Source organism: Natrix helvetica (genome assembly GCF_964273705.1).
Source record: "Natrix helvetica genome assembly, chromosome: Z".
NCBI classification, from domain to species: domain Eukaryota; kingdom Metazoa; phylum Chordata; class Lepidosauria; order Squamata; family Natricidae; genus Natrix; species Natrix helvetica.
The window spans coordinates 62880839-62904085 of NC_138554.1; the positions used below are offsets into that span (position 1 = coordinate 62880839).

At 37.4% G+C, this 23247-nt stretch overlaps 1 protein-coding gene across 4 annotated transcripts in view; it reads right to left on the reverse strand.

Annotated features, from left to right (window-relative positions):
- TEX10 (testis expressed 10) overlaps positions 1–23247 on the reverse strand; it is a 47395-nt gene that overhangs the window by 7132 nt on the left and 17016 nt on the right. For 3 of the 4 annotated variants that reach the window (XM_081970091.1, XM_081970093.1, XM_081970092.1), the window contains exons 7-13: positions 22578–22713; positions 22024–22199; positions 19080–19257; positions 11642–11730; positions 5741–5874; positions 2273–2357; positions 37–214 (exon numbers count right to left, since the gene is read on the reverse strand). In XM_081970091.1, coding sequence (XP_081826217.1) covers positions 37–214; positions 2273–2357; positions 5741–5874; positions 11642–11730; positions 19080–19257; positions 22024–22199; positions 22578–22713 — 976 coding nt within the window. The remainder of the gene's footprint in view (positions 1–36; positions 215–2272; positions 2358–5740; positions 5875–11641; positions 11731–19079; positions 19258–22023; positions 22200–22577; positions 22714–23247) is intronic. The other variant, XM_081970094.1, reaches the window with a different exon arrangement.

A 23247-nucleotide genomic window follows, 5' to 3' on the forward strand; every position in this document is an offset into this window, starting at 1 on the left:
ATTTTTAGGGAAAAAATCTAAAATTAAAAAGCTTACCTCTTCTGCATGTGTTCTGTATCCTCCCTCTCTATTGTTAAGAGAAGGTAGAGAAGACTATAACACAAAGAAGCTAGGAATCTGGAAACACTTTCATTAAGGACATATACTTGATCCAGTAGTTTACTAAGAGCACATAAAATAGCACCAGCAGTGCTATCAGGTATTACAGTCAGTCCTACCTAGGAAACAAAAATAATTTCAGATTAAATAATTCTTCACACAACCTTTGAGCACAAGTATTTTATTTGTGTCTTATATTTATAAGAGAAGAATTCTGCTAAAATAATTTCAAATATCCTTTAAGCTTCTTATATTTTACCTGTTGATTTAGACATTAAAAACTCAACAATAACCAAATATTTCCAACATATAATTGTCTAGCAACTTCAGTTTAGATGCAGAATAGTATTTTTGAGGGGTTACAGTTATGCAAAACATCAATTAGTACTTGAATTAAACTGTGAGGAACTCTTCTGGTTATCAAAATGAATCCATTAAGAAAGATAAGTCCAACACTAGAGCAAGAAAACAAGGCTTATTGTCTTTTGACAACTCTTTTCTTTAGTCACATGAAATGTTTTTGGCCAAAACATATTAGTAAACAAATAGTAAAACTAATTACTATTCAAATCCCAGTACTGTAGGAATCCACTATCACTGATCTTTCAGTATCCATACTTACAACTAATGCTGTTCTTTAGGTATACACACACACATGCCCCATTCCTCTTTTTGCTTCATTGGAACTAAAGACCATCTGCTTTTTAGACACTTAGAAACCAAAACTGTTACAAACTTGTTCATGGTTTCTGCTATTCAGTCCCTATCTTCCCAAGAATGCCACCTTTTCAAACAGTTTCATTTTGATGCTCCCATTTCACTTGCCATATAAGAAAAGATGGGGGAATAGCATGCCTTGATCTAGGATGTCTCTACGTGCATTCCAAAGAAAGAAAGAATGGACCAAATGATATGGCCTCACAAAGAGATGGGTGGCAGATAAATTTAATAAATAAAAACTTTTTCATCCATTTTAATATCTGATCTTTTAAATTTGCATATAAGATTGCCAGTTCAGGTTATAGACAGAGCTATGCTGAACAGTCAGAACAATGAGGAGAACAATTAACGTATTGGTTCAAAATTGAGTCAACAAACAATTCCAATAACATAGATGTCGGTGAAATAATCAGTTGATCCACTTAGATATCTCACTTTTGTTGGGTTTATATTACTCTCCTTCCTGTAGAGTTAGTAGATAATCCTCAACCATGCTTAAATCATGGCAATGATTAGTAATCAGTTACAAAACGTACTTAGCACATTTCAGAATTCTGTGAGTACAATTTGATCTGTTGAATTCACACATTAAAACAGATTATCAAATCATATTATGTTTTACAATCTGGCATTCCAACTTGTTCCAAAGTTTCTAAATTGATTTCTAAATAAATAAATAAAATAAAATACAAGATAGGGACTGTTCCTCACAATTTTTGGTAGAATGCTCTACAAAGGGAGACCCACATTGCAGGTCTTATTATTTATTACTTTTGTGGCTTTATGGGAAAGTTTTTATATAGAGCCGTGGTGGGACTGCAGGCTACATCTGCTGCCTGTCGGCTGCCTGTAATTTGGCAGTTCAAGTGTCAATGACTCAAGGTTGATTCCGCCTTCCATCCTTCTAAAGTCAGTAAAAGGAGGACCCAGTTTGTTGGGGGCAATATGCTGACTCTGTGAACTGCTTAGAGAGGGCTGTAAAGCACTGTGAAGTGGTGTATAAGTCTAAATGCTATTGCTATTACTATATTAGCTGACTGATTGAATGACATCTTAATTGCTATTAATAAAATATTTGTTTAGAATTTTACATTATTATATTTAAATCTGCTTTACTTTGTTTGATATCACTATGTTTAGAAACAAAGGCAGGTTTACATTTTAAAGATAAATATGTTAAGAGTTTCAGTATAGTGATTACACATTTATACAACAGCCAGCAGTAAATAAATGGTTTCATATATAAAACTTACTATTACAGATAAGCAAGTATACTTTATTAGGTCAAAAGAAAATACAAAAATGTAACATTACAAGTAAATACATATATACATATTCATATACTATTTTTAAAAATTCACATACTATATTTTAAATAAAGTGGAATAAATCAACCATCAGCTAGAGATACTTAATAATAGTAAATAACAATAAATTGATTCTAAATTGGTACCTACCAGATATTTACATATTCCACTTTGTAAAACATCAATGCATTGGCTTCGTGAAGGAATAGTGGACAGGCATTGGCTCACCACCTATTTTAACACCAAAATTATTCAAAATGTTTACCTTATTTGATTATATAATTACTGAATATTATTTAAAACTGTAAGTTGCATGACTACCTAAGAACACTTAAGCAAAATATAGTTATTAATTTGAAAAATTGTTGCTTCGCTAGATTCTACTTTAATTTTTCAGTTTCACATCTGCTCATATTATTTTACAAAACTGACTACCAATTTTCTGTATCTGTATCTTTCAACAGAAAACAGGCTTTCCAATAATATGCAACAACCAACTCATGCAATAAAACTTTTTACACTTCCATTCTGATCACAAACTCCAGAAAGGTAAATCTATACAGGTAATTCTTGACTTACAACAGTTCATTTAATGTAAGTCCAGATCAGTACAAATACAAAACACTTTTTGTAATAATAATTCCTGCCTGAATGCTACTGTCCATTGTAAAATAAACTGTAACACACATATACACTTCAAAGGTTTTACAAGTTTAAAACAATATATTAACATGGTTTAGAAAGATGACCAGTAATGTTTGACGGCTGGAATTTATCTCAAAATTCTGTTTGGTTACTGATCCTATTCAATCATATGTTACTGATCCTATTCAATCATATGTAATCCCAGAAATCTGTACAAATTTGGCTAAAAAATACCACAAAATATCTCTTTTTCAATGTAGACAATAATCCTATTTAATTTATACAAAAAGATATCACATTTTCACTATATGTCTCATCTTAAATAATTTCTTGATTAAAAAGTCAATTTAATGAAAGATTAAAAGGTTATGAAAGATTTAACATTTTCTGAAACACTAACATCAAACGTGTATAATAGTATCCTGAGAAAGTAATAATTGAGCATGCATCGATCTGAGGATATACATAGGTATTTACAGTAGTGATCACAAAACAAGCATCTTAAGGAGCTTAGAGAAAACTCAAATATAGATTTTGATATTGATGATTACACAGAACATAGAAAACAGAATAATGGGGTTGAAAGGTACCTTGAAGGTCTTTTAGTCAAACTCCTACTTGAACAGATCATATATCCTTTGAGAAAATTTGGTTGTCCAACCTCTTCTTGAAAACCTCCACTGAAGGAGAACTCACAATTCTGTAGGCATTCACCGAATAATTGTTCTCGCTGTCAGGAAATTTATCCTTAATTCTAGATTGCATCTCTCCTTAATAATCTTTCTTTCACTCATTACTTCCTATTCTCTGGTGCTTTGGAGAATAAGTTGGCCCACTCTTCTCTATGACAGCCCTTCAAGTATTGGAAGACTGCTCTCACATCATGCCTAGTCCTTCTATTCATTAGACTAAAAACACCCAGTTCCCACAACTATTCTTTCTACAGCTTAGCCACCATCACCCTTGTCGTTCTTTTGACCATTTTTTCTAGAGTCTCAGCATCTTTTTTTCTATCATGGTGACCATGAACTGAACGCAATACTCCAAAAGTGGTCTTGCCAGCACAGAATAAAATGGTATTAAACTTCCCATGATCTTGATACCATCCGACTGTTAATGCAGCCTAGGACTTTTTTCGGAGTTACAGCATATTGCTGGCTCATATTTAAGTGGTGGTCTACTAGGATATCTATATCCTTATCCCAGTCCCTTACTGTTGAGCCAGGAACCATTAATTCTATACCTATGCATTTGGTTTTTCTTCCTAAGTGTAAAACCTTGCTCTTTTACTACTGAATTGCATTTTGTTAAATATGCTCAAATGTATCAAGATCCTTCTGTATCATGAGTCTACCTTCCAAAATGTTAGCAATCTCCCCTCCCCACCCCGCCAAAGCTTGGTGTTATCTGCAAATTTGATAAGCACCCGTTCAATACCCTCACATAGGTAATTTCTGAAAATATTGAAGAACACCAGGCCCAAGACAGAAACTTGATGTACTCTATTACATGCTTCCCTCTACACAGATTTAGCTCTATTCAGGACCATATGTCAAGTGTGGTTAGTCAGCAAATTGCTAATCCATCTGGCGACAGTATTATCTATCCCATATTTTTATGAAGTAGTAACTTGTTGTTTAATTTGTCAAATGCTTACTGAAGTCTAAGTAAACTATGTCCACAGTATTTCCCTGATTCACTAATATAGACACTCTGTCAAGGAAGGCAATAAGTTTGTCTGGTGTGATCTGTTTTTAAGAAACCCATATTGGGAGTCTAGTATAGATTTGTCTGCTTCTAGATGCTCGTAAATCTGATGCTTATCTTTTCCAGGATTTTCTCAGGTATTGATCTTAGGCTGATTGGTTGGTAATTAAAGTCCCACAGTGATGTGCTGCCTGCACACCTTAGCTAACCGATTAGCAAAACATTACACATGTATTAGCATAGGTATGCATTTACGGCAATGTCATACCTTTTTCCTTTTAAATTTTATATAATTACTATTGATTGCACAGTCAGCCTGATGTTCAGTCTGGATTTGGCATTTTATCTACCAATTGAGTCCTTCCCAATAACCTGGGATATGCAGGTGTAGATGTTTGATAGTCTTAAAGTTATAGTTGTAAGACGTAAGTTATGCCAAGCAAAGCGGATTTTTGCAACTACTGGTGAAGTTATCAGTATCAATGATGTTCAAGTGGTGCTCCAGTTGTTTTCAGATTGCACCCAAGGTGATTATTACAATTAGTACTATCTATGATTTCTTTTGCCACAACTGTTCTACTTCTATTTGCAGGTCTTTGTATTTTGTTATCTTTTCCACTTCCTTCTCTTCTATTCTGCTGTCTCTAGGTATTGCCACATCCACTATCCAGACTTTTTTGTCTTTCTTATCTACAATTGTTAAGTTTGCCGAATTATGTGGAAGATGCCTAGTTGTTTTTTTAAATTCTAAAGTCCCGGAGCACTTTAGCTTTTTCATTTTCTATGACTTTCTGTAGGCAAATGGTACTTCCTGCAGTTCTTCCAATGCATCATAGTTTCTACTTTGTCGTGGCATTTTTTTGGTACTCAGTCTGTTGACTTCTTGCAGCAGCTAATCAGGTGGTCCACTGTTTCTTCAGCTTCTTTGCAGAAGTAGCATTTGATGTCTTCTCAGTTCTGGCTTTGTGTGAATTTGTTCTTAAGGCTTGGTCTTGTGCAGCCAGAATTAGCCCCTCTGTCTCTTATTATTATTGTTTATTAAATTTGTTTGACAACCATCTTACTGCAAGACAATTGGGTGGCTTAGAATATACTACATATTATATAAATATATAAATATATAATATATTAATATAAAATATATCTGCATTTCACATTTCCCCTTCATCAAACAGATAATTTCTCTCCAACAGTTAGTGAATAAACATTTCATTTTAGGATACATAAAAATCACTTAAGGAAGACAATGCAGAAACTTTTACCTCTGCCATAGTCCAATGATATGAAAATTGTTCCAAATCTGTTAAATAGAGTTGGACAGGAGAGAGCAGTGTTTGGTTTATGTGTGGTTTTCCCCTAATGCTCTGAAGATTATTCAACTCTTCACTGGAAAAGCCTGAAAAGGATGATAAAAAATCCTATTAGGGGCACAATTCAAAGTGAACATTTATTATTTTTCTATATGGTTCTTACAAACAAAATAGAAACTCAACGTTCCATGTTTCACTTCATTTAATAAATAGATAGATACAATGGTATTTAAAGGTTTGTGAACTCTTCAATATTTTTCTATAAATATAGCCTAAAACATGATTTGTTCTTCACACACATCCTAAAACAAGAATCATAGGATGATAGGGCTGGAAGGGCCCCTTGGGGTTTCATAGTCCAATCTCCTACCTAAGGCAGGAGTCTTTATACTATCCAAGTCATACTTTCCAGGTCAAATGATTGTCCAATATTTTCTTGAAAACTTCCAGTGATAAAGCACCCACAACTTCAAGGGGCAAGCTATTCAACCGATTAACTGTTCTTGTTCTCAAGAAATTCGTCCTTAGTTCTAGGTTGGATCGCTCTTTGATAATCTTCCATCCCGTACTTCTTGCTCTGCCCTCAGGTGCTATAAAGAATAAATTGACCCCTTCTTCATTGTGACAATCCTTCAGGTATTAGAAGATAGCTATCATGTCACTTCGTAGTACTTTTCTTCATTGGACTAAATATACCTAGTTTCTTTCTTCATACGCTTTAGTCTCCAAACCCCTTACCATCTTTGTTATTCTTCTCTGCATGCTTTCTAAAGCTCTCAGCCTTTTATCTATATCATGATAACCAGAGCTGGATGCAGTATTCCACCAGAGCAGTATAAAGTGGTACTATCACATCTTGTAATATTGATGCTATCCCTGTGTGGATGCAGCATTGGCGCTTTTGGCAGCTGCAGCACATTGTTGATTCATACTTAGGCAGTGGCCTACTAGGATACCTACTAGATCCTTCTTATTACTGTTGAGCCAGATACTGCCCAGTATGTACTGGCTCAATAGTATTTGGTTTATCCTGCATTTAAAAGGACCTTACTTTTCTCACCAGTGAATTGATCTTGTTGGATAGGGTGTGATGCTCAGTCTGTCAAGATCCTTCTGTATCTTGAGAGTTAGCAATTTGACCCCAGCTTGCTATTATCTGCAAAGTTGATGAGTGCCTCTTCAATTCCCCCATCTAGGTCATTTATGAAAGTGTTGAAGAGCAGTAGGCAGAAGCAGAATCTTAAGAGATCCCACCTTATTTTTCCCTCCACGCAATTAGAAAATCCAATTAAACAAATGAAAAAAAAGGGTTCATTTTTTAAATTGAGGAAATAATCGAAATCTACATATTGTCATGTGGCAAAAGTATGCAAACATCTAGAATTATCAGTTTATTTTAAAGAAAAATTAATGCCAGGTGTTTCAATCATTGAGATGGGAATTGTGTGTGAGTCTGGGAGGTCCTGCCTTATTTAAAGAATTTTTCTATCAAAATCTGATCTCATTGGCTAAAGCAAAGGTTTCCAGAGTCTGAAAAACAGTTTTTGAACTTCACAGTCTGGAAGCATTTACAGAACTATTTCCAGAAAGCTGTCTGTGAACTAAAGCTCAAAGGAAGTGGTTCATACAGTAAGACAATAACCCAAAACACACTGTACAACCAAAGAATGATTAAAGCAAAAGAAAGTTAATGTTTTAGAATAGCAGCAGTTATTGCTGACCAAGGGGAACTCACTGGTTACTGAAAGTAAACATTGCGTACTTTTGCACATACAAATATGTAGATTTGAAAAGGCTTCTCAAAAGAGCCTAATGAAGAAATTTGAAATGTAAATTGGTATCTTTGGATCATTGTGCTGCATAAATAAATAAATATGTTTGTTTAATTAACTGGATCCTTTTTATGTAGTTTTAGGACCAGATCACATGATCCTAGGCCCACTACAAAGAGCAGAAGTATCATTTCTTCAGTGCCATTTGCAAATTTGAACAAACACTGAGTGAGTGGTCATTAAGCCAAGGCCACCTGTATGGAAGGACTGTTATCTTACCTGAATGGTAGTTCTCTGTGTGCTGCGGGAGAATCCAAGCATGGGTTCAACTTCAGTTGTCTGCCCAGTGATTGAGTTAATTTTAGAGTCTTTAGCAACGCCTCCTGGCTTGATTGCCTCAGTTTTTCTCAACAAAGATGTGGACCATAAAAAGACTGTAAGGACCTGCTGCATGTTTGATTTGGTCATCCTCATGTAATCTAAGTACGGACCTGGACTTTCGCAGCGCACAGAGAACTACTGTTCAGGTAAGACAACGGTCCTTCTCCTGTACACTGCTTGAAGAATCCAAGCATGGGATATACCCAAGCTTAATGTCCTATGGGCGGGATGATGAGTTGTCCGGGGCCCTGTCCGCTTCATGGACCACTTGTAGGACCCTGCACCCAAACTATGCCTCAGTGGAGGTCAAGTTTATAATTTTTGATGAGTCAAGTTTATAATTTTTGATGAACGGTGATGGAGAGGCCCATGTGGCTGCCCTGCATATTTCCTGCACTGAAGCTTGAGTAGCTCAAGCTGCTGTGGTAGCTGCGCTGTGCGTGGAGTGAGCCGTGATACGGTGGTTGTTTGGACTGTTGTTCATAGGACAGCGCAATGCAGGCCCTCAACCATCTGCCGATGACAGTCGATGATACCTTCTTGCCCATAGAGGCGGGCTGAAAGGATACAAACAATGATTCGGTTCAACGAAAGGAAGCCGTTCTTTTGATGTAACATCGAATTGCTCTCCTGACGTCCAATTTATGCCACCTCATTGTTCAGTGAGGTGACTGGCTTTAGGGCAAAAGTCAGGCAGTATTACCTCCTGAGACCTATGAAATCGAGAATTTATTTTTGGTAAGAATAACGGATCCCGATGGAGAATGACCCTATCAGGTCGAATGATGCACAGGTTCTCTCGGACTGATGGAGCTGCCAGATCTGAAATTCGTCTTGTAGAGGTGACTGCCACAAGGAAGGCAACTTTCAGTGTCAGATGGCAAAGGCTGGAAATCTTCAATAGTTCGAAAGGTGGATTAATGAGAGCTTGCAAGACCAGGAAGAGATCCTAAGTGGGATAATGATGAATTGTAGGTGATCGCAGATTTGCTGCACCCTGGAGGAAAGTGGACACCTGTGGGTGTCTGGAAAGGGTGTGATTGGAACCTGATCTTAAGATGGTTGATAAGGCAGCGACTTGCCTTCGAAGTGTGTTCGAGGCGAGCCCCTTGTCAAGTCCGTATTGGAATTCAAGCACCTGGGGAATGGATGCCGAAATGGCCTCAATGGAATAGGCGGAGCACCATCTGCAGAAAGCGGCCCAGCTTGTATCATAGATGCGGTTTGTAGAGTCATGTCTGGAAGCCTGTATGGTCTGGATGACCTGCCCAGAGAATTTCCATTTTGTTAGGAGGTCCTCTCAAGTGCCAGACAGTTAACTGGAACCACTGAGGATCTGGGTGGTCCAGCACCCCCTGGCTGAGAGAGACCCTATCCTGTGGTATCTTCCACTGGCGGGAGACTGACAGGCTGACCAAGTCTACAAACCATGGACGGCGGGGCCAGTAGGGAGCGACCAACAGCACTTCTGCCGCCTCGTTGAGGATGTTCCTGATCACTCATGAGATGAGAGCAAGAGGAGAAAGGTGTACATGAGGCCTGGTGGCCAAGGACTGCACAGGGCATTTGTTCCTTCTGTACCCCTCATCGGAAACCTAGAGAAAAACCTCAGCAGGTGTGTATTCTCCGGTCGGGTGAACAGGTCCACTCATGGATGACTGAATATGTCTGAGAGTTGTAGAAAAAGTTGAGGGTGAAGTCTCCATTCTGTGTGGTCAATGGTGGACCTGCTGAGCCAGTCTGAGTGTTGGATGTTCCCGAGATGTACTCGGCTCAGAGTGATAACAAGTGGGTCTCCGCCCACAGACACAATTTTTCCACCTCCTGCATCAGGGCCTTGGAATGAGTGCCTCCCTGCTGATTGATGTGGGCCTTATTGGCACATTGTCTGTTAGCAGGAGGACATGTTGGTCTGCAACTCAATCCTTGAAGCATCTCAAGGCTAGATGCACGGCCTTCAGCTCCAGCCAGTTGATGCTGTTCTCCAGCTCTTCCTCTGACCAACACCCTTGGGACAGTTGTGACTGAAGATGCGCCCCCCCCCCCCCAACCAAATAGGCTGGCATCTGACATCACCATCACTCGATGTGGTTCCTTGAAGAGGGATCCTTTCCTGATCGCTGGAGAAGTCCACTACCGAAGCGAACTAAGGATTCGTGGAGGGATGCACACCTTGATGTTGGGAGTTGCTCCTTCTGGCTTGCTAATGTGGAAGTAGGAGCCACTGTAATGGTCGCGCATGCAACCTTGCCCAGGGCACGACCAACAAGCACGAGATCATCTTTCCTAGTAAGCAGGAAAGCTGTATCAGTGGTACCTGGTGTTGCGCTTGAATGGACATGACCATCTGACATAGACTGGCTTGGTGGTCTGGAGACAGGAAGACCTCGCAGGTGGAAGTGTCGATCACAGCCCCTAGATGTAATAGTGTGTTGGTGGGCTGGAGATGACTCTTCATAGAGAAGCTTTCGGTAGGATGAGCATCGTGGTATGCACATCTAGTGCGCCTGTCTGATGGACGACAATTGAATGAGGATGTTGTCCAGGTAACAGTGTATGCGCATCAGTCGGGCCGGAGGTGTGCCATTACAGCTGCCAACAGTTTTGTGAAAGTCCTGGGGGCCGAGGACAGGCCGAATGGCATGGTGCGATACTGGAAGTGGCGCCCCACAGAGTGGAACCGCAGGAACTTTTGATGTGATGGTCTGATGGGTACATGCAGGTAAACCTCCCTGAGATCTATGGATGTGAGTAGATCCCCCTCCCGAATGCTGCCTAAGATGGAATTTAGGGGCTGCATTTTGAAGCATTTGTATGCCACATGGGAGTTGAGCCTCTTGAGATCTAATATGGCTCTGCACTCCACCCCACCCCCAGCTCTTGGGCACAAGGAAGAGTATAGAATAGAAGCCTAGATCTTCCTGACCTGATGGAACCGGTTCTATCACCTTGAAGGTGGCGAATCTCGCTTTCCATCGCTTTCCTCTTAGAGGGATTCCTGGGAGTGGGGCAACTCAGAAAGTGCCGGGGGTGGAGAGGAAAGGAATTCTATGGTGAGACCCAGCCTCACCACCTGGATAACCCAGGCATCAGTGATCGTCTCCTTCCACTGGGGTAGGAAGGCTTGGAGACGGCTGTCAATCAGCAAGCTGGGGCAAAAGTCACTTTGCTCTGCGGAAGGGCTTGGTATTAGCCCCTTGGAAAGGTCTCTTGCCATAGGGTTGTTGTCTGACCCTGTCCCTGAAGGACTGTCTGTCCTGGTACCTGTTTGCTCCCCTATTGTCAGATTTCTTGCGCTGACTGGCAAGGCATTCTTCTTATCTTTGGTCTCGACCAAGACTGGGTCAAGAGTATCTCCAAAGAGTTTATCCTCTTTGAAAGGGGCAGAAGCCAGGCTCCATTTAGAATGCATATCTGCCTGCCAATGTCGAAGCCAAGCCAGGTGTCTGGAGACCACATTGGCTGCCAAAGCTTGTGAGGCAAACTTGACAACGTTAAGAGTGGCATCAGCCAAATATTCCGAGCAATAAAGCATATATTCATCACGTGAACTAATGTGAATAAAATGCAATAGAAACAACTCAAGTTCTGAAACAGAATTCAAGAGAAGTCAACAAGTGGTAGCAAATATATACAATGCGAAATCTGTCTTCTAAACACTCCAGCAACATTAAGAGTGAAGTAAATTTGTACCAATTACCTGTAAGAGTTGAAAACAAAAAGCTGAAGTAACCCATGTCAGTCACTGAACTGCCCTGTGCTGGATATTTCCATGCTACAAAGGAGGATCTATTACCAAAAAGAAAAGGAAAAAAAGGGAGAGGGGATTTTGAGAAAATTATTTAAGATGGTTTGTAATTCAAACCCAAAGAAGATATGATGGCAAAAGACATATATAATATAGATCCACTCCCAAACTTATTTAAAGTAGGAAAAATGATCCAATTTAAAAAAGCAAGAGTATCCATTATTTCTCAATAATTGTGTTCTAAAATTAGGTTCAAAACCAAGAATATGTTTATTTGAGGAGGATGCATAAAAAGATCCAAATAAGGGTGGGGAAGAATAAGAGACACAAAAAACTTTACATGTGACTGATATACAACTATGGGTTTTTTTTTTAAAATCAAACTGGAATGATTATAGCATAAATTGTCTATAATGGTCCCAGATTATTGGCACACCAGATGCCAGATCAAAATTATTTTGGACAGCACTTTTCAAACAAATTTTCCATTTGTTATGATTGACAAAATTCCATTTTTAAATTATAAAAGATGCACAGACATATTGTGTTGATGTGCCAACCAGAGATGAAGAACTGGCATTTGTGATTTCATACTCATGTGTATTCTAATAAAAATAATGTATGGGATATTTGCCTTATTAGGACCTACGTAGAGTATATTTTAGCACTTTGTATTTGTAATTATGAGACCCTGTTCAGTGGAGCCAGCTGCTGCTTGGGCGAAGCTTTGCAGGGAACGAGTCACGTGGTTCCAGCTGACAAGTTGGAGAGGGGGAAATCATTAGGTGGCTCCCACCACCAGCAACTTAAATGACCTTACAGATAGGATGAAGGTGATTTGCTCTAATTTGGTATACTGAATTGATGATGACCATATAGTAAAGTGAAGACTTTTATCATTAATGAATGGGCTATAAAATCTGTCTATTTATCTACTGGTAGTTCTCATTCAACATTTATTCAATTAATTACTATAGGCAATTAATTCAATTCAATTAATTGAATTTATTGCTATAGGTATATACTACAGGCCACCCAAGCAAGCAAAAGAAATAGATGAACATTTTCCTAAACAATTAATGAATATGTAGGAAACATACCACAGTAGTAATGAAAGCCTTTAACTACCCTGATATCAACTGGGAGACAAACTCTGTATCAAGTAGGAGATCAAACAACTTGTCATCCAAAAAGTAGAGGATGGAACTAAAGGAAGAGCTATACTGGACCTAATTCTTACTAAGTGATAGAGGGAGTTGAAATTGCAGGAACTTTGGGTGAGCCATGCAGGAACTTTGGGTGAACTATGTCATATTGGAATTCAATATAATGCGAACACAAGCACTAGAATAAAATCCATCTGGTGTCTTAAACTTTAAAAGAGCTGATTTTAACAAACTCAGAAAGCTCTAAAGAAAAATTCCATGGATAAAAATCCTAAGGGGGAAACTCTGGAAAATGTCATAAGAGCACAATACCACTGAAAAAGAAAAGCAGGAAATCCAAGAAAAAAACACCATGTTGCATAAAGATCTTTCTGATAAACTGAAAGACAAAAAGAACAAATACCAAAAATGGAGAGAGAGACACATAACTAAGGCAGAATATCAGCAAATAGGCCAAATCTGCAAAGTCAGGAAAGCAAAGGGTCAGAATGAACAAAGATTTGCAACAACAAAGTTAATAAAAAATGTGATTCGACAGGAAGTTCTCCAGCTGGACAAACGTAGGAGATGTGAACTCTGAAGAGCTTCACATGAACCCTGCCTGACAAACTCTGGGGATCCTTTTTTGGATCAGAACCTCCATGGAAGGGGGGGCGAAGAAGGGCAGCATCTCATCAGACCCAGAGGGAAGCAACAGTCCCTCGCAAGTCAGAGATTTGCCTATGAATCGGAATCGGGGAGGCAGGCTTCAACATGGCTGACAAGATGCTCACTTTTTTGTCAAAGCAAATAGAACAGGAGAAGAGTGGAAGAGATAAAAGACGGGATAGGAAAATTTATCTAACCCACAACTATAAATTAAACCTGGAAAAGGCAAAGAAATTTTGAGAACATAAATAATATTGATGGTCAGATCAGGACTTTCTTTTTCCAAAAGAAAAGGAAGAAAGTAAGGTAGAGGATTGTAACCCTAGCCTCTCCAGAAGCTCTTTGTTTGAAACGCTTTCAGACAGAAGGATAGAAAGCAGAGAAGTGACAAACCCACTCAATCATAAACTTTAAATTTGGTTTTGAAATTTGAAATAGAAACCAATGTCCCGAAAAATTTACTTTTACTTTGTTTGAATTCCTTCCAGAAAAAAGCATGTCTTTTTACTGATATCGGATAACTTAACCTTGACTGTGCGGGAAGTTTTAATTAACCAACTCCCATAAATCAGAATTTGGGAAAGCAGGAGGCAAAGAAAAACTTTTGGCTGATTACAAGCTTCTTACAAGTGATTTATTTTGAGCAGTTATTAAAGGATAGAATAAATATCAGACTCAGACCTGGGAAATACAAAGGGGTTTTTTTCCTCCTCTTTCTTCTTCTTTTCATTCTACAAAAGATTAAGATGATTTCAGCTTCTCTTCCGGTTTCAAGTAATTGGATGAATTAAATTTAAGATGGACCAGAATTTTGAAATAAGATTTGTATAACTAACTGCAATCTTGGAACTGGACATTAAGGAAGAACAACAGCCTAATATGGCTCCCATTGCTCTTCCCCACAGCAGTTGAAGTACATAAATTTAAAGTGGATTAAAACTCTGAAACAAGAATTATACAACTAACTATAACTTTGGAACTGGACATCATGGAAAACTGGGAATTAGAAGAACTACGTGAAATTATAAAAAAATATGCATAAATCGTTAAAATCAAGTCTAAATAGAATTCTGAACCCAGGGAAGCAGAGATCTAAAGAAGAATTTAAAGAAGAAGGGGGGGCAATACAACGAAGAGGAAAAATGGAGGAAAATAAAAAGTAGACAAAAAACTTCATCAATCTTGGCAGTGGTATAGGGAAAACTGTAAAAACTGCAAAAAGAAGAGGTGTCCCAACAAAAGGGAATAAAAAGCAGAAAAAAGTGGTTTTGGAGGTTCTTAGTGCCATAAGGAAAATTGAAATAGGAGGCTATGCCCCAACAAAGAGAAATATAAAATACTCTTGTGAGTATGGCTGGGGGGGAAATTGATGCGAGTGGAGGTATTAAAACAAAGAAAAGGGAGAAGACAGGAACAGAGAAGTGGGACAAAAGACTTACTAGGAAAAATCAGGTATCTAGATATGGAAAAATATAAAGCATGATAAGGGTTTTATTCCTAAATATGACAATAAAATGGAGGTGCTAACTGGTTGAACATAATAATGGAAAGATAATATAAAAAGGCCAAAATATATGGAATATGGATAAATATGAAACTGATATGGGCTGGTTGTAAAGCAGAGATTTGTGTTTCACTTTTATACATGGTAATTAAACCAAGCTGCGAATTGACTGAAAATGACAACAGAAGGACAACTAAACATGAGTAAAAATATATGAAACATGGATATATATATATATGCCAGTACTGGTACCAGTAAGGGCATGGCTAGCTGATGAGAGCTAATTAGCTCGAAATAGATCTATCCTAGTCTCCTAGTCTCCCTTTATTTATTTATCAGTACAAATACAACACAAATATAAAAGGCAACATTAAAAATAAAAATATGGTTTTCTGCCTGCATGGTCTTCTGTGATGAAGCCGAAGGACAGAAAGAGGGAGGTTGACCTTCCTCCCATATTTAGGCATACCAGGGGTTGTAACACAAATATATATATATATATATATATATATATATATATATATATATATATATATATATATATATATATATATATATATATATATATATATATATATATATATATATATATATATATATATATATATATATATATATATATATATAATCTTTTAAGATGATGAATAAAGTGAGATGATTACTGCTTGTTACTTTACATAATACAATTAAGAAAATTGTAATGAACATTGAACAGCGAGGTTTGTCATTTATAGACAATTTAAGGGTAATTTAACCCAAGATATGGAAAAATGGAGAGAGAATATGGAATACATCTATAATGAGAAACTATTGAGATTTAAAGACAGAATCACAAAATGGGGGCGCGTGAGGATGTATAATTATATAAAGATAATGATGAGAATATCTGTGAATTGTAACCAGGTCTACATCTCATCCAAAATTAGGCTGGGGGGGGAGGGATTTTTAAAAGTACAATGACTATATATGTATACTTTTTTGTCCTATTTTTTCTTTTAAGAAAGGAGGAGAATATATGTTAAAATTAAATATGTATATTGAAAAGGAACTATAAATACCATCAACATAAAATGGAGCTTGCTCAGAAACTGAAATACACCAAGTAAATGAGATGAAGAGTGGGAAGAAAAGGAGAGAAGTAAGGGAAGAAGAAAGGAATAGAAGAGAGGGCAAGGAGGGGGGAAGAGGAGGAGAGAAATGAGAAGTGGAAAGGTGGGAGAGAAGAAGGAGAGAGGGAGAAGAAAGTGATTGATAAGGACAAATATGGTGTATGGAGAACAGAAGAGCTAATAATTGTGTTTTGGGAGTTGATGGTAAGGTGAATTGATGTAAATATTTAATAATACAAAATGATGTTAGATATGTAATAGTGTACATGTGACTATATATTACGAAATGAAAAAATAAAAAAATTAACCCCTCCCAAAAAAGTTAATAAAAATGTTTCTTTCAACATATAAATTTTAAAAAGTCACGGTAACAATTGTACCACTAAAGAGAGAAGATGGCAAGGGAGTAGCAGGCAAGGGAGTAGCAGGCAGTAGAGAGAAAGCAGAGCTGCTTAACTCATTCTTTGCATCAGATTTCACACAAAAAGAAATATCCAACCTATCAAAACATAACCATAAAGGAAAAAACAAGAAATTAAAATTAAAATAAGCAAGAAAATGGTAAAAGAACACCTGTCTCACATTGATGAATATAAAAGTCACTGGGACCTGATGGATTACATCTCAGAGTTCTGAAGAGCTGATTTGGTCCCCATCTTCAAAAAAAAAATGAGGGGGGGGGGAGGACAGACCTAAGAAACTACAGACCAATCAGCGAAATATCTGGGAAGGTACCAGGAGGGAGGGGAAAGATTTGTGAACATCTAGAAGCAAATGAAGTTATAACTAAAAGCCACACAAGTTTGTTAAAAACAGATCATGCCAAACCAATTTTCTTTCATTATTAGACGAAGTGACTAAAGTAGTAGACCCGCAAAATGCTGTGGGCATAGTCTATTTAGACTTCAGAAAGGCATTTGACAAAGTAGACCACAACCTACTTTTTGATAAGCTAGAAAAATGTGGGATGGACAGCATCACTACCATATGACAAACCATACTCAACAAGTAGTCCTTAATGGTATTATACCTACATGGAGAAGTAAGCAGTGGGGTACTAAAAGGTTCTGTCTTAGGACCAGTACTCTTCAATACATAAATGACTTAGACGAGGGAATAGAAAGGGAAGTCAAATTTGCAGATGACACTAAATTGGCAGGAATAGTCAACACCCCAGAAGACAAGCTCAGGATCCAAAAAAATCTTGACAGACTTGAACAATAGGCTCTATCCAACAAAATGAAATTTAATGTGGAGAAAAGTGAGATTTTAAAACTGGGCAGGAAAATCAAGTACAGATTAAGCAAAACCTGGCTCAAACACAGTAACTGTGAGAGGCATTTTGGAGTCCTAGTAGATGATCCCTTAAACATGAGTCAGCAGTGTGCAGCAGCAGCCAAAAAAGCTAATACACTCCTTGGTTGTATAAACAGAGGTATAGAATCAAAATAATGTGAAGTATTAGTACCGCTTTATAAAGCCTTAGTAAGACCTCACCAGGAATATTGCATCCAGATTTGGTTGCCACACTACAAAAAAGATGTTGAGACTTTGGAAAAAGTACAAAGAAGAGAAACTAAGATAATTAAAGGACTGGAGACTAAAACATATGAAGAATAATTGCAGGGTTTGGGTTTGCTAGACTAGAAAAAAAGGACCAGGGGGGAATGAAGTAATCAATTTATTTTTTCCAAAGCACCAGAGGGCAGGACAAGAAACAATGGATAGAAACTAATCAAGGAGAGGAGCAACCTGGAATTAAGGAGAAACTTCCTAACAGTGAGGACAATTAACCAGTGGAACACCTGGTTAGCTGCTGCAAGAAAATTGCACAGACAGCATGACAAAGTAGCAACAGTGATACATTGGAAGAAACACCATTGCCTGTAAGCAAAAACTGGTGGGACCATAAAATAGAAAAAGTAGTAGAAAATGAAGAATCTAAAGTGCTCTGGGACTTTAGACTTCAGAGAGGCACCTGCCATATAACATGCTACTTAACAATTGTTGATAAGACAAAAAACATCGGGATAGTAGATGTTACCTGGAGAGTCAAATAGAAGAACTAGAGAGGATACAAAGACCTGCAAATAGTAATAGTACAACTATGACAAATTAAAGGTAGTGGTGATAGTCATAGGTACCTTGAGTGCAATCCCAAAACAACTGGAGCACCATTTCAAGACCATATGCCACCATTTCTGCCATGGGGAGGCACCTGTGGAGGGGGAAACCTGTGGAGATCAGGGAAGGCTCAGTTGGCAGAAATGCAGGAGAAAGCTAGGATGCGCTGGGTGGGGAGTGGGACCTGCAGAGATTGGGGAAGGCACGGGCAACAGAAATGAAGGAGAAAGCTAGGGCACACTGGGGGAAGAAACTGCAGAGATCGGGGAAGGCCCTGCCTTCACACATGTGCGTCAGGGACCCGAAAATCAGCTGGGCATTGGGAGGCACGGACACATGCACAGTGGAGCTGGGCTGGGGCAATGGCTGGTGTGCCCGCAGAGGCGGCTCTACATGCCACCTTTGGCATATGTGCCATAGGTTCACCATCACGGCCATATGCATTGACGAATTCACAATCGGTCGAGTGCAGAAGTCAGCTTTAAATGGAAGAGCTTATATCCTGTGACACTATCTGTAATATCATCAAACATTCACAGCTGCCTATCCCAAGTCCTTGGGAAGGAATCAATAGGCAAAAATGACAAATCCAATCTGAACATCTAGCTGACTATGCAACAAACCATAATAATAATACTACAATATGTATAACATCATTAAAACATTGACATCTGCCTATCCCAGGTCCTTGGGAAGAACTTGATGAGGAATAAAAATGCCAAATCCAGTCTGAATATTTGGTGACTGTGTGATGGACCCTAAAAATATTCTTAAAATATACAGGATTTCATTTCATGTGTTAGTTGAGTTTACTCAGAAAAACAGAAAAGGCTTGTTACCTTATACGCAGTATCCTAATAAGAGTGCTGGTTAACTTTACAGGCAGTTTTCCCATAATGCAGCAGCGGCTGAGAGCAGCAAGGAGATCGTTTGGTAAATGAGGCACAAAGTAAAGTAGCTGTACTAAATGTTGCTGGGATTCAGGTGGCAGAAGAACCACTGCGCCATCTAGTGGATCTATGAAATTCAAGAAATTAAGTGTTACCTGCAGTTATCAGATTTTGCTGTTTGATATCATATTATTAGATTATGTTATAATAAAATATAAACTAAGAAACAAGCATTTTGGAAAAGCAGATTACATTCCTCTGTAAAAGACAAAGTACTGAACTGAAAAATTAACATCAGTTTTTCAAAAACAATTAGAAAAAGCCTTGAATTGACACACGATCTCTTCCTAGAACTTTATAACATAAAAACATATGGTATACTTTCAGTAAATAAGGCTACATCACTTTTTCTCAAGGAAATATAACCTAAATGAAGGGTTTTAATCAGAATAACATTTTGCTTTAAACTGTTGGATGTCCCATATCTATTAATATCATGCTTCAGGAATATTATGGGTATGAATTATTCTAATTAGCAGCATGCAACAAATCAGAAATTAAGCAGAGGTTAAACAAGGTGAGTATGCAATAGGATCAGAATTCAAGGTAAACTCCAGGAAATTAAAAGAAAACAGAAAGGAGGCTGAATCCAAGTGTGGTACGCACTTGCTTTTCAGCGATAAATGAGGGTATATGGTATCACCAAAACATGTAGAAACTAACTCCTTCATATATAGGGCAGAACTACTTCATAAATCTGTTACCTAGATGAACACTAAGTTCATATCTGAGAACCTTAATTCTCCTGGTACCCTTGAGTTGTACAAGTAAGGGGTTCTGTCTGAATGGACATCTGGACCGCAAATTATACCTTCAGACAGTACTAACTCTTGGGTTGAAGTCAAGATTTTGTGAAGACAACTGCTGTCTGTGAGATGAGTCTGAAATAACTTTATTTCATGGTGACTAATACAGGGGAAGAATGATAGAGCAAGTCTAAGCAATGAACAGTAATTTAATAAAAATAGAGTGCTTTTAAACTCTTGCCTTTTTTCCTCGCCTTTAGTATTTTTATAAATAACTGAAGTTATCAAATGTACCTAATACTCCTCGTTTTCTCCAAAACAACCCTGTGAGCTAGGTTGGGATGAAAAAGAGTTAGTCTCAAAAATCACCTAATTGGTTTTCATGACTAAGGCAGATTTATAACTCTTACTTTCCTGGTTTCTAGACTGATGCCTTAACAACTAGATCAAACTGCACTAGAACAGATATGCTAAGGATACATTTATTTATTTATTTATTTAGATTTCTAAACCGCCCCCTCTCCCAAAAAGGGACTCGGGGCGGTGTACAGTCAGATAAAATGCAGATAAAATACATGATTGCACATTGTGAATGCAGAGAGATTTCAGTTGGGTGAAAAGTTAGTGTTTAAAAAATGGAAAATAGAAGACAGGGAGAAAATAGATATAGTTCTCACTTAACAACAATTCATTCAGTGACACTTGGACCTCATTGAGATCATGATCCAGTCACTTGGCAACCAGTTTGTAATTACATCACAGAATCTGTGGTGACGGGATCACTATTTATGACTTGCCAACTTCCCACAAACAAAGTCAATGGGGAAGCCAGCAGGTCACAAATAGTGATCACCTGATATTTGCACTAAACAATGCCACAGGATTCCTTTAATGGCAACTAAAAGTGCTGTCATGCTTTATGACCATGCTATTTAGCCATGGAAATTCCAGTTTCAATTACCAATTTAAAAGGATTTTAAACAAAGAGTGGGGCAGTGGTTACAATGCAGTACTGGAGGCTACGTCTGCTGACTGCCGGCTGCCTATAATTTGGCAGATCGAATCACACCAGGCTCATGATTGACTCAGCCTTCCATCCTTCCGAGATGGGTAAAATGAGGGCGCAGATTGTTCAGGGCAATATGCTGATTCTGTAAACTGCTTAGAGAGGGCTGTAAAAGCACTGTGAAGTGGTATATAAGTCTAAGTGCTATTGCTATTACCTGTAGTAACAAATGATAGGGAAAAGGCGAAGCTCTTTGACTTCCACTTCATATGAAAAAGTTGTTATATAATATCTAACAAAAAACTAGGGAGTAGTTGATCAAGTCAATTAAAACCAAGATCTTATACAGGTCATTTCAGAGCTTCATTCATGAAAAATAATTGAAAATAGAGTGTCAAAAACCTGGAGAAAGGGAAATATTTTCCCTATCTTCAAAACAGATAAACGAAGAGGACCCAGATAACTATAGACTTGTTTATGTCAATATAGGGCAAAGCAGTGCTTTTTATTACCTTGTAATAACCATAGTTTAAACTGCCAAAATAAAGATAAAGATACATATTCTATTGTACCTTGTAGCAACCACTAGTATACCAAGCATTGACACAAGCAGTTAAAAAGACAACAATTTGTTCCCTTCTGCAGCTTCTTTTTCTGCTACCTTGATGGGCATAATACATTTAACCTGGCATACACAGTTGTTCCAATAAGCCATTGTGCTCTTTAAATTATAAGTGTTAAAAGAGAAAAAACAAAAATGCAAGAGGCAACCCTCTACAAAGATAGTTGAGAGTTTCTGGCTAGGATAACAGTGGAAGTAGTCAATTACCAAAACACTCTTAATACAGTGTTAAACTAAACTAAACTAGAATGTAGTCAGATTACAACTTTTATTTTTAAAAAATCCTGAGTCTATTGTTATGCTTTCAAATAACAGCTCCAAATGGAAAAAGCAAGTTGAACCCAACACTTCTCACAAAATAAATCCTTTCTAACTTGTTTTAATTTTCAAAGTGTTTTTCTTGATGCAGTTTAGAGATTGTAACCAATATAAGCTCTTGAATGTGAAAATAATAATTACCATATAACATAGGAGCAGCAGCCTGTAAACTCTGTAGAATTTCTTTGTTGGCCCGAGATGCAGCAGAATAAATGATACCAATCAATTGCTCTGAAAGTTCAGGATTTTTTAAGCCAAGAAGAACAAGCTGCTGAGGCAGACCAGCCAGCCAACAAGTTAATACTTTACTTTGGCTTCTGCAATACACAAGAAAAAAACAATAACAAGTAAGTAACTTCATAGTTATAATAGAACCACGTGCACATTACCCAAATTTGAATATATTTTTGAGGCCCAGAAAATAGGCTCTTAATTCACAACATTTTCATGGATGAATTTCAGAGGCATTATATTAATTTGATGAATGGGATTAAAACGTTTCAGGCAATATATAAGTATATTGTGGGTTTATCACTGCATGCTCCCACATTAGCTTTTTAAAGAACAAGGCATTTACAAAGTGACATCAAATTGGCTGCAAAATGGTGTATCGGAAATTTCAACAAAAAAACAACAAAAATGATTTTCTCTTTTATATTATATGACACAATGTTGAAAGTAATATGTATTATTACCTATTTATATGTAGGTTCATCTCTTCCTTTTGATAAACTCTGGCAAAAAAATTCAAAAGTAATGTACGTACAGGAAAAGGAAGATTCCTTTGCTGATAAAATGTGTAGACTGCTTTCATCAAAGTTTCTGTTGCTGCTAAATAAAAGGATAAAGGTAAAAATCAGAAATGATACTGTATTTTCTTTATATTTAGAAGGAAAAAAATCTACATTAGATATTAGAATCTAATGCCCTTATAATTCTTAGCACAAGAAGCACAATAATATCAAGAAAAAGCAGGTAATGAGACATAGTTAACCTATCAAGAGTTGTTAGAACAATAGTATAGACAATGTAATATGAAATCAAGAGAAATTAAGGTTGCAGATGGATTAAATTTTCAATGGTATATTTATTTATTTATTTATTTATTTATTTATTTATTTATTTATTTATTTATTTATTTATTATTTATTTATTTATTTATTTATTTATTTATTTATTTATTTACTGTGCTTCTAGACCGCCCCCTCTCCCAAAAGGGACTCGGGGCGGTGTACAGTCCATGCAAGGAATACATCACAATATAATAAATAGAAAAATTAAATATGTACAGTTAAATATGGAGGAGGTTAAAAATAGAGTTAAAAAGAACTGTACAGTTAGCCAGTATATATAAATATAATTTTA